Source organism: Portunus trituberculatus, chromosome 37, assembly GCF_017591435.1.
Source record: "Portunus trituberculatus isolate SZX2019 chromosome 37, ASM1759143v1, whole genome shotgun sequence".
Taxonomy (NCBI): Eukaryota; Metazoa; Arthropoda; class Malacostraca; order Decapoda; family Portunidae; genus Portunus; species Portunus trituberculatus.
This window is the reverse complement of record NC_059291.1, coordinates 2,027,895-2,039,186: the sequence shown is the minus strand read 5'-3', so window position 1 is coordinate 2,039,186 and position 11,292 is coordinate 2,027,895. Positions and strand designations below refer to the sequence as shown.

The window sequence follows — 11,292 nt, the reverse complement described above, 5'->3', positions numbered from 1 at the left end:
CCTACTCTTCTTAAGTTTGGGATCGCTCCCCGGCATCGAGGTATTGAAAGACGAGGCGGTGAGCAATGTGGAGAAGCTGGCACTAATTGGCAATCTCTCTGGCGAGGCGGAACGAGGTCCCGACACCCTGGGTGTGTATACTATACTGCCCTTTTCCTCTAGAGGCGTTCAACTCCTCGGCCCGTGGGAGAAGGAGTCTTTCCCCAGCTGGGAGGCACTCTTCCCGGACAGATTCCCATCCTTTGAAGGATATACTTTTCAACTAGCAACATGGATGGTAGATTATCCCTACTTATATCCCCAAAACACAAGTTCTTCTCAGGGGACTGGAATTAGTATTAAAGCCTTAGAGGCTTTATCTTCACTCCTGAACTTTAGCTATACCTTGACTGTCAAGCCACCGGAACCCGTGTACGGAGGGAAGCTAAATGGCTCCTGGGCAGGGATTCTAGGAATGATATTGAGAAAGGAAAAAAACTTTTCCATTAACACCTTTTATCTAACCACAGAACGGTACAAAGATTTTGATCCTTCGTCATACTGGGGATTTAGCAAGGTGGGAGCCTTTCTGTTGACGCCACCCCCCCTTCCGATGTCCCTGAATCTTCTGCGCCCTTTCACCTTCGGAGTGTGGACATCAGTTGCATTTTGTTTTGCGGTGGCCGTATGTTCCTGTCTGATACTGGTAAGTAACGTGTTTCGAGAAAGCAAGGGTTTGAACCTCATATTTAAGGCAAAATATGTGTTGACCTAAGGATCGACGTTCATCCCACAGGAGAAAAAAGCAAATCCTCGGAGCTGGGGAAGGCGCGTGGTGATGGGCGTGTTGATGGAACTACATCGTGGTCTTGTAAATCAGAGTGCCCCCACCCTTCTATTGGCACCCTGGAAGCGAGTTTTCCTGGCCGTATGGTTGTTTTATTGTCTGGTCGTTACTGCCGCCTACACCTGCAACTTGGTGGGCATCTTCACTCGCCCAGCTTATCCTCGCCGACTCCACACACTGCAGGAGCTTACCGACAGTACCTTCAGGTATTGCAACATCACTTACTTCTACGGAGAGATAATGACAGGTTCATGTTCCTTACAAACCTTGTGTGTGTGTGTGTGTGTGTGTGTGTGTGTGTGTGTGTGTGTGTTGCTTTATTTATTTATTTTTTTTCTTTTACAGGCGATATGATCAGTTACGTCTCATCGGGAAGGCGTGTTCCCCGGTTTGACAATTAAAGACTTTAATAGACCTGACAGAAAAAAAAGGTTTAATTGACTTTACCTTGCCTCCTCAGGATAGCCAAACACGACATCGGTGATACGACGGCGATCCTCATCAAGAAGCCGACCAACAACCTCTACCGCAAGGGAGACCTCTTCGCGCGGCAGCAGGACGTGGTGCAAGTGATGCAGGCTGGCACACACGCCTTGGTGGAGCTAACTTATATCGCTAGATTAATGCTGGCTTCTCATCATAAGGTAAACTATCAGTATCTTGCTTTAATGATGTATTATACATTATAATTTACCTTAGTGACAATTATCTCTCTCTCTCTCTCTCTCTCTCTCTCTCTCTCTCTCTCTCTCTCTCTCTCTCTCTCTCTCTCTCTCTCTCTCTCTCTCTCTCTCTCTCCAGTCACCCAGCTGGTATATAGTTCAGGAGCCACTATTCTCCGGTTCCCTTCATTGTTTCTTCAGGAGGCACACGTCCTGGAAGTATAAATTTGACGAAAATTTCCAGCGCCTGGTGGAGGGCGGCCTCTTCCAGCACTGGTACAAGGTAAGGGACACTATTAGGGGCACATTTTTTGCCAAACATTTCTTGAATAATTTCTTTCTGCGTCAGTTGGAAGAACATCACTGGCAAACGCATTACATCCTGTTCTTGACCGTAATACTTGCCTCTTGCCTGAGATATGATGCGGCGCGGCAGCTTTACAACAAAAATGTCTTGAGACGTTCTCTTTTGTGTGGTAGTTGCATAAAAAAGTAATTACTGCCTCTGGGGATGTGAAGACTGTTTCCCCGCATCAGATTAATCTTAATAGACAAAATTTGGGTTTCACAAAACTGATAGAACGAAATTATACCTTACAATGATTAATTTTAGTGATATTACCTTTATTGCAGGCACATTGCGTTAAAATGCCTGTAGTCTAATCATTGCTTCAGAAGAGTTGCATTAACTTAATGAATGTTTATCAGGAAGAGATGGCAAAACTCGGTGACGGAGGTAACGATGGAAGAGAGCGCGGACTCACTCCTCCCCTCACCATGAAACATCTCCAAGGGGTGTTTTACATTCTCTTCCTTGCCTGGCTGGCCGGCGGAATAGCGCTGCTGCTGGAATTGTTCACACACCGGCAACTAAAGTATCGCAGCTGGTAATGCTCAGTAACATTTAATTGACAAGAGTCAAAGCAATGAAATAAACGGTGTCTAGGAATGGGAGGGGCTTGCTTTGTTTTGCTGATATATGTTTTTGTTGCATTGTTCTGTATCACTAACTTGTTTTTTTTTTCTTATTATCGTCCTAACCACACCATCGGCCCTGACATACGCACTATCATACAACGACATTGTCGTCCCGACCACATCACCGGCATGTCATCCTTACCATGTGAACCTCTCCAACCACTTCACCGCTCCGCCGATCTGCGTCACTGTTCATGTCACTCTCAGCAACCACCATCACCACCATCACACCAACTAACGCAGCGACTGTTTAACTTGTACGTAGACATTCAACATACTATTGAATCACCAATGACGAATTATTTCCTTATATCACATGGGGCATGAAGAAATGGAAAACATTTATTTGTAAATTGTTAGAATAAATAAATAAATAAATAAATAAATAAATAAATAAATAAATAAATATATATATATATATATATATATATATATATATATATATATATATATATATATATATATATATATATATATATATATATATATATATATATATCCTCTTGGCACACTGTCATTTAATCCAGATTGCTCTGTAACAGAATGATTAAACATTTGCATATAATGAACATTTCTTTATAATTATTGATATGGTGTCACTGTACACTGAAAAGGCATCCAATTGTTCCGATCTTGGTTTCATGTACTGTTCGTGCTTCGTCATACAATAAAAAAAATAAAAACAACATTCTTACTACCATTTCTCCTGGAAAAGTCTGCCGTAAGGTCTATATCGTATACAGTAATAGTAAGGCGTCACTCAGTAATCTTCCCTTTAGGTGTAAAACAAAAATATACTCTGCCTATCCATTGTGACACACCTCTTAGTGCCACTCTCGGTTCTGCGTGGTATCTGTTCTGCCAAATGACTGAGCTCTAGAAAAAAAAAAAAAAAAAAAAACGCGAACTCGCCCACACCTCAATGCTGAAACAGGAGAGGGTCGGGATGGAAGGAAGGAAGGAAGAGGAGAAGCGAGGAGCTGAAGTGATGACAAGCTTCGTCCTGCTTGTCTCTGCTCCACCTACATGTTCTTTACTTACTCAATTTGAACATTATCTTACAGAGTTATTGTGGGACTTGTTGGGGGGCTGGGTGGAAACTGATTTCACTATGGGAAAGAAAACGTTTAGGAAATTAAAAGCGAAGTATGTACAGATATGTGACGCGCGAAGGAAATAAACAAGAGGAAGTACAATGGAAGAGGAGAAAGACAAGGGAGTACTGAGGACACGCCAAAACTGATTGCACTATGGGAAAGAAAACGTTCAGGAAATTAAAAGCGAAGTACATATATGTAACGCGCGAAGGAAATACAAAAAAAAAAAAAAAAAAAAAAGAGGAAGTACAAAGGAAGAGGAGAAAGACAAGGGAGTAATGAGGATACGCCATGGGTGTGTATATTTATTTATCCGGACTATCGACGTGGTGTTAACTTGCCAGGAACTCAAGTCTTAAACTTTAATACAACTCGTGCCTTCGATTTTCATTAAAATTCATGTGACGTTCAGCTTTGTTCATTACCTCTAGGCGACGGTGTGGCTTTGGGTTGGTGGGCTGGTGAGATTCAAGTGTTCTGGCAACGTTGGAAAAAAAAGAGGATTATGCTATCACTAAACACTTCTGAGGGGATTAATGCTTTTTTTTTTGTTGAAATAAACACCAACATGATTATTCAGTGAGACCTCTAGGAACGAATATCTCAAAATACAAATTTCTTATCTCTCTTACTTCCAAAGTGTCACATGAATCATTAACTCATATAATTTGTATAATTATAACAGTGTACAGCCTTTAGAAATTCATATCCTATGGAAGCTTATGTTGTATCTTTTATGAGTTTAGCCTTTTTCGTTCACTTCTTCATCCGTAACGTCATCCAAGATCCTCATAAAATTTTCTTGTCCTGCCCAATTACTCCTCCCTCGAAGGTCATTACTCACTCGCTCAGCAATGCCGAATAAAAAGCAAGACTCGAGAATCAACATTACATTCAAGTGTAGCAAAGTCATCCTAAGGTGCATCTACTTTCCAGTACCACGTCACAGACTCCCTTGCCAAGTACTGCTTGCTTAAAATATCATCACCTCTCATTCCGATCCACCATCATACCCTCAACCTGGCTCCTCTCTCTCCCGGCATGCATTACTTCGCCAACAACGTTTGTTTTACCGTGTCAACTTTAAACAAAAACATTGTTTCTTGAATTATATAAGAGGAAGGTGGGTAACAAATTCATAATCATAGGCAGTGTTTGTTATATTTCCATTGTTACAATAACTTGTTCCTGGAAAGGTACGTTTGTATGGTTCCCCCCTACCAATGTAACGTCGAACACACACACACACACACACACACACACACACACACACACACACACACACACACACACACACACACACAAAAAAAAAAAAAAAAAAAACACTTATTGACTGGTATATAATATATATGAAGTGAACTAAAAGCACTTGTATATTATTGATACTAATAGATATATTTTACACTTCATCTCCAAGCAGGATAGGAATTCAAGCGAACCTTTGATCGCTCCTCAATAAGTTATGAGGTGCCATTTCCTTGAAATCCTTGAAATTAAACCCTTCCTGTGTTTAAGATGGGCATAGTTGCTTGAGCTGCAAAGCGGCGCACTGGAGGTTAGTTCTTGTCTGGGCGGAGAGCGAAAAGGCTCTTCTCTCTGTAATCCTCATCACTATAATATTACAACAACTGCTGCAGCTACAGTAGTGTCACCGTCATCTACGCAGGCATATACCTAACTGTTTGCTCTCCCTCCTCACACTTGGCTGCTCCTCGTACCTGAAATGGGGATAACATCATCTATATACATCTTCTACATCCAATTCATTCTGGCAAGCGACAGTGCAGCCATCAGTGCTGGCCGAAGTTATGGAAAGCAACTGGTGATGCTAAGCGAGGTGGTGTCTGGTCCTGCCCTGGGAAGACCACTGGCGCTGCACTTCGACGCCATCCTTCCAGCAGATTTGAAATGGGCAGTCCTTAGCGTTAAGTCTGTGCAGCAAACGCCTCATCTCACTCTGACCCTGGGCCTCAACCAGAGCCGCGAGTGGCAACCGCAACAGGAGGCAGCAGAAGAGGTTCATTCTCACGTTTTGTCATCCTCGTCTTTATTGCACGTTGTGTTATGGCTCACACCACGGGCCGAGATTTTGCGAGAGCTATGGGCCCACTGGAAGCCTCGCAACCTGTTACTCTTCAGCCTGGGATCGTCCCTTGCCACTGACGTGCTGCGGGATGAAGCGCTAAGCGGCGTAAATAAGCTAGCTCTCATTGGGCATCTTTCGGCTGAAGTGAAGGGAGATCCTGACGCCTTTGGAGTGTACACTATGCTGCCCTTCTCCTCCACTGGTGTGCAGCTCCTCGGCCCGTGGAGCCGTGACTCCTTCAGTAGCTGGGAGGCGCTTTTCCGGGACAGGTTCTCATCTTTCGAAGGATACATTTTCCAAATAGCCCCTTATGTAGATTATCCTCCTTTTATATACCGACCATTTGTAGAAGAGTCGAAGTTTCCTTCAAAAAAATATGGAAGAGGAGTTGCCGTACAGGTGTTTGAGGCCATTTCAAAGAAACTAAATTACAGTTATACCATTACAGAAATGGTGGGCAAATGGGGTGCAATAGAAAACGGTTCTTGGGTCGGTATTCTCGGCACCATGGCAAGAAAGGAAAAAAACTTTACAATAAGTGGATTTTACATTAATGAGGAACGCTTGAGTGGTTTCGATCCATCCGTCACTGTGGGTAGAGAAAGCAGCAGTGTGTTCGTACCCAGCCCCAAGCCCCTGCCTGAGTGGCTCAGTATTGTGAGGCCTTTCAGCCCCACCGCCTGGGCATCTTTCATGGTGGTGGTCGTTATCTCTGTATTCTCCATGGCGACAATGGTTAGTGACACTGATGGAATCATCCTCGTAAAATCTTACAGAATTTAGCTGCTAATACTGAAAGTAATGATGTTTACACTTTAAATAGCGTTGTTCATTCAAACTAAACTTAATTCATCCGCATGGATAATACTTAGCAAAAAAAATAACGTTTTATAAATGTGTGTGTGTGTGTGTGTGTGTGTGTGTGTGTGTGTGTGTGTGTGTGTGTGTGTGTGTGTGTGTGTGTGTGTGTGTGTGTGTGTGTATGTGTGTGTGTGTTAAAATAGTACCTTTGGATAATTGTTTTAATCGCACGTCAATTGCTTAACTATTTATATTGTACTGTTTTGCAAATGAAATGTAATTGCTAACAATATGACGTGTCGTATGTTACTAGGAGAGAGTGACGCGCGGGCGCAACAGGAGCGTCTCACTAGCCGCTTGGCAGGATATGCCGCGGGCGCTGGTGGCTCAGAGCATCCCGAACTTGCCTGTAGCGTTGTGGCAGCGAGTGTTCGTGGCTGTTTGGTTACTTGGATGTCTGGTCGCCACGGCTGCCTACACTTGCAACTTGGTTAGCATTTTCACTAGCATCACCTATCCAAGCCGCCTCCGAACCCTGCAGGACCTAGCAGACAGCAACTACAGGTGATGATGCACTCATATCATCATCTTGCAGCCAGGCACAAAAAGCAACATTCGGGGAACTAGTACTAGTTGTACACTATATTGTAGTTCTTTTCACATTCTAGAATCACTGGCGTGTCCTTTCATATTTGGGTAAGTAGTCCATCAGAATATGATCCAGAATGAAATAAAATTAATAATGTACGTTTGATCGTCAACTCTCGTTAAAGCCTGAAATGATAGTCATGTTGTTTAGCCCAAATTTTTGATAATTGTGATCGCAGATGTCAAACTGTAAACACTATTTTCCTTATTTACTTTCAGAATTGTTACTTTGTAAATTGGTTCACATTTAGTAGCAATCAAGATAATTTCAGGTTAGGACAAGATACGAAGCAAATAAATTAAATTTTAAGCAAGAAAAAAAAAAAAATAGCACCGATTACTCCTTGTAGACTGGCGTTACTAGACAATGGCGGCTATACGGTGCGTCTGGTGCTGTATTCCAAAGGTCCACTTTATCAGAAGATGCGTCAGAAGCTGGATTTGTTCTCGTCCATCGATGACGCGGTGACAGCCATGAAGGCAGGACAGCACGCCATCGTGGCCATTGAAAGCTCCTCACAATTCTCCATCATGAGGCAGATGAAGGTAGATAAATGGAGAGAGAGAGAGAGAGAGAGAGAGAGAGAGAGAGAGAGAGAGAGAGAGAGAGAGAGAGAGAGAGAGAGAGAGAGAGAGAGAGAGAGAGAGAGAGAGAGAGAGAGAGCTCCTATGGTTGTTATTGACCTTACTGTAATCCAGAACAGTACGTCCCGAATTGTTAGTATTGTATTCATGCTGCTTCATTTTATTTCCGCAACATTTAACGATGCATTTCTTCCGTCTGTCACAGGATGACGAGTGGTACATCATGGAGGAGAAACTCTTTACAGGCAGAACGGTTTGGTTATTCCAGAAGAACACGGCTTGGCAACACAAATTAGACGAGAACATCCAGCAACTTCATTACTTTGGACTGATCGAATACTGGCACAAGGTAAGACAAAAAAAAAATAATAATAATGTGTGCTTACCAAACGGTTGAAAGTAGAAGAATGACAGAGTGAAAGGAGGCGCTGCGGACAGAGAGCTAGATGGACATACGAGATTTTGATGTGGGCTGAAGTGGATTGTTGTGGATAAGACTGAAGGTCACTTTTCAGCAATAAAAAAAAAAAAAAAATGGCATGGACGAATGAGCTTTACATATTATTGTCCTATAGTTCAACATTTTACTTACCCTCAACTATTTTTGCTAGGTAGAGGAGAGAGTACCTTACTCGTTCATCAAACACTGTATTCATAGGCCTAATGGGATTCATGTTTCCATCATCATTCCTTTAACTTCTGTCTCTACATCTCCACCAACCACTGTTTCATTAATATTACTTATCAATATGATGAAATGAAAAACCAGTTATATATTTTGATTTTTATCAAAGAATACAGTGGACAGCCTGTGGACCACAAAAAATATCACCATAAACCACCATTTGGGAACCGCCACCTTAATAGGACGGAGTTATCCCCAGCTGGAACACACAAGCGTAACAAAACCACTGACTTATGCGGCAACTTTTTATGAACATAGTGATCTCGGTCATTTGACGATGCAGCGTTGGAAACATTTTGCCTTTTGACTCCCACAAATGAAAATGTTATAATGCCGGGCTTACAATGATGTTTATTAACACACACACACACACACACACACACACACACACACACACACACACACACACACACACACACACACACACACACAATACGGTACTAATTTCTTGTTATCCATTTCGAGGTTGAGAATCTGGAGTGGATTAAAGCCCATTTAGGCAACAAGGACCGACAAGGGTCAGGACGGGACGGGCCCGCTCCGTCTCTCACGCTGCGGCACCTTCAGGGAGTATTCTACATCCTGAGCCTTGCCTGGGTGGCCAGCGGGACACTCCTGCTGCTAGAGCTGCTTACCCACCGCCTCCGGGATCGCTTACCGTCACTGTGTCATTGCTAAGCGACCAAATCCAGATGAGAGAGAGAGAGAGAGAGAGAGAGAGAGAGAGAGAGAGAGAGAGAGAGAGAGAGAGAGAGAGAGAGAGAGAGAGAGAGAGAGAGAGAGAGAGAGAGAGAGAGAGAGAATCATTTGGTGAGTGATGTCTTTGAACATCGTTTCCTTGAAAGTGACTTGGTTTGAGTGGAGGAAAGGCGTTTATCTTCCCAGTCATTTAAAAATATTTTTAGAAAAAAAAAGTTGGATGCCCCAGGTGTGATGTGTCCACATGCATCGTGGCGGTTCAGTGTCAGATGATGGCAGAGTGGGTTATGGAGTCTTCCGAGGGAAGTGTTACAGTGATGAGTGTTTTGTGGATGACGCAATTAATAAAAGAACTATGAGTGACGTCTCCACTCTTGCCGAGTTAAATGTTATCATGAAGGGCCTACCAATGGCTCCACTTTATGTAAAGATGCATTTTTATAACATTAATGCACTAATAATTTTGCAGTCATCATTCATGTAAGATTTATTTCACTATCCTGTATAATTAGAAGCTTGATCATTGAACTGCAAGAAATGAATCAATGTAGAGTGGACTCCTATTCCCACACTGGAGTTCCCTTCAGTTGAGTAGTGGATGAACAGTCTGGAAACGCCTTAATAAATGACTGTTGATATTGTTGTGTACAAACGTCTACAGTGATCAAGAATGACACAAGAAGAATAAGGGAAGAATGGGAAAGTGTAACTATTGGTTGGGTTTATGAACACAGTGAAACTTTCCAGCATTACTTGTTTTCATGAATAATACAACTGCCACTAACGAGATACGCCATCCATCTGTTGCTTGTCGTGATGAGAGTAAGGCTGGGATATACATGGTAATTGTGCGCAGATACTAGCCGATTCTGCCGATTCTGTCAGCTATGTCAGGCATATGATGGGCATTATCAATATTATACATTGCAATGTGTTAAAGTTTTGTAGTGAAATTAGTCACACCTAAACACATTTCTCGCGTTTAATTTCTTTTCCGTTTTCTCTTCACCTCTAGCACAACAGTCCGACCACTTAGAAATAGAGAAATTACTTCTTTGAACAAACATATTTGTTAGATAATGATCTGATTTATCATACGCTTACAAAGTAAAAGCAACTTACGGCTACGTTGTAACTCTAACTATTAGAATTTTTGACATTGCCTGGTTGTTAAGCTCTTTTCGCCTATCATTACTGTTAACCTTTTCAGTCCCATGACGCGCTTCCATATTCCTTCTAGTTACTATTTGGTGATTCTATCCAGCTTCAGAACTCAAGTGGGGATTAAAAAAGTGAAGACTGCGGCCATTAATCTTCTAGCCTCCATAGACTCTTGTTAATGTTAATAAAGTAATCTAATCGTACAGAAATCTCAAGGTAAAAATGTGTCATAGTACTGAAGGGGTTAAATGTTGTGAGTTCCTGTGGTGGTCATGTATACCAACATTTTGTAGATCTGTTTAATTTCTAAGATCATTTTGAGAGGGGGGGGGGCGAGCAATACGCTACGCTGTCCTGCCGATGAATCTATCAATAAAATATTCAGAATTCTCCAGTCCCAATCATTCTCGCTTTCACTATTGGTAAGTAATCGCCGCGCACGATAGGTAATACTACGGGCTGGATCAGTGAGACCAGTGTCTTCGGCATAGGGACGAAAAATGTCAGATATCTGGATCGGTGGGGGTCAGAGAGAGAGAGAGAGAGAGAGAGAGAGAGAGAGAGAGAGAGAGAGAGAGAGAGAGAGAGAGAGAGATTCGTGGACTGGAGAAAATCACGTGTACACTGAAATATCTTCAACAATACCACCCTCCACACGTGGGTTGTCTACGGAAGGACTTGAGAAAGGAAGAAAACTCAGTGTGTCATTTGGTGGATGTTGAATGGGGAAGAGACATGGCAGAGATAGATGCGAGTGATTGCATTAGGAGGGGAAGGAAATAGGGATAGGAATGAGAAGAAAGGGACGAGGATGGAATTGTTACAACTTGTGGGGAAGAAAATGTTATCATCTTTATTTCTACTATACCGTACATGGCTTATGTTGGAGAATATGTTAGGATGTAAGTTGCTCTCAATGACTCATAAGTGACAAAGAAAATTTTTGGCTTTATTGGGAATCTAAAATTATTCTTTATTATAGAAATCGGGAATAACTATACATTTTTTCCGCACATACTATGCAGTCTCTCCAATCTACACCATGAAACACTTTCCCACGGTAC

General features: G+C 42.3%; 1 protein-coding gene across 1 annotated transcript; it reads left to right on the top strand.

The window, feature by feature from the left end:
• Window positions 1–5,286: 5,286 nt before the first annotated feature.
• LOC123513900 (ionotropic receptor 21a-like) lies at window positions 5,287–9,046 on the top strand. The gene is made up of 5 exons (XM_045271361.1): window positions 5,287–6,384; window positions 6,764–7,014; window positions 7,449–7,644; window positions 7,889–8,032; window positions 8,834–9,046. Exons 1-5 carry the CDS (start codon window positions 5,287–5,289, stop codon window positions 9,044–9,046), a joined length of 1,902 nt encoding a protein of 633 aa, XP_045127296.1.
• Window positions 9,047–11,292: the final 2,246 nt, after the last annotated feature.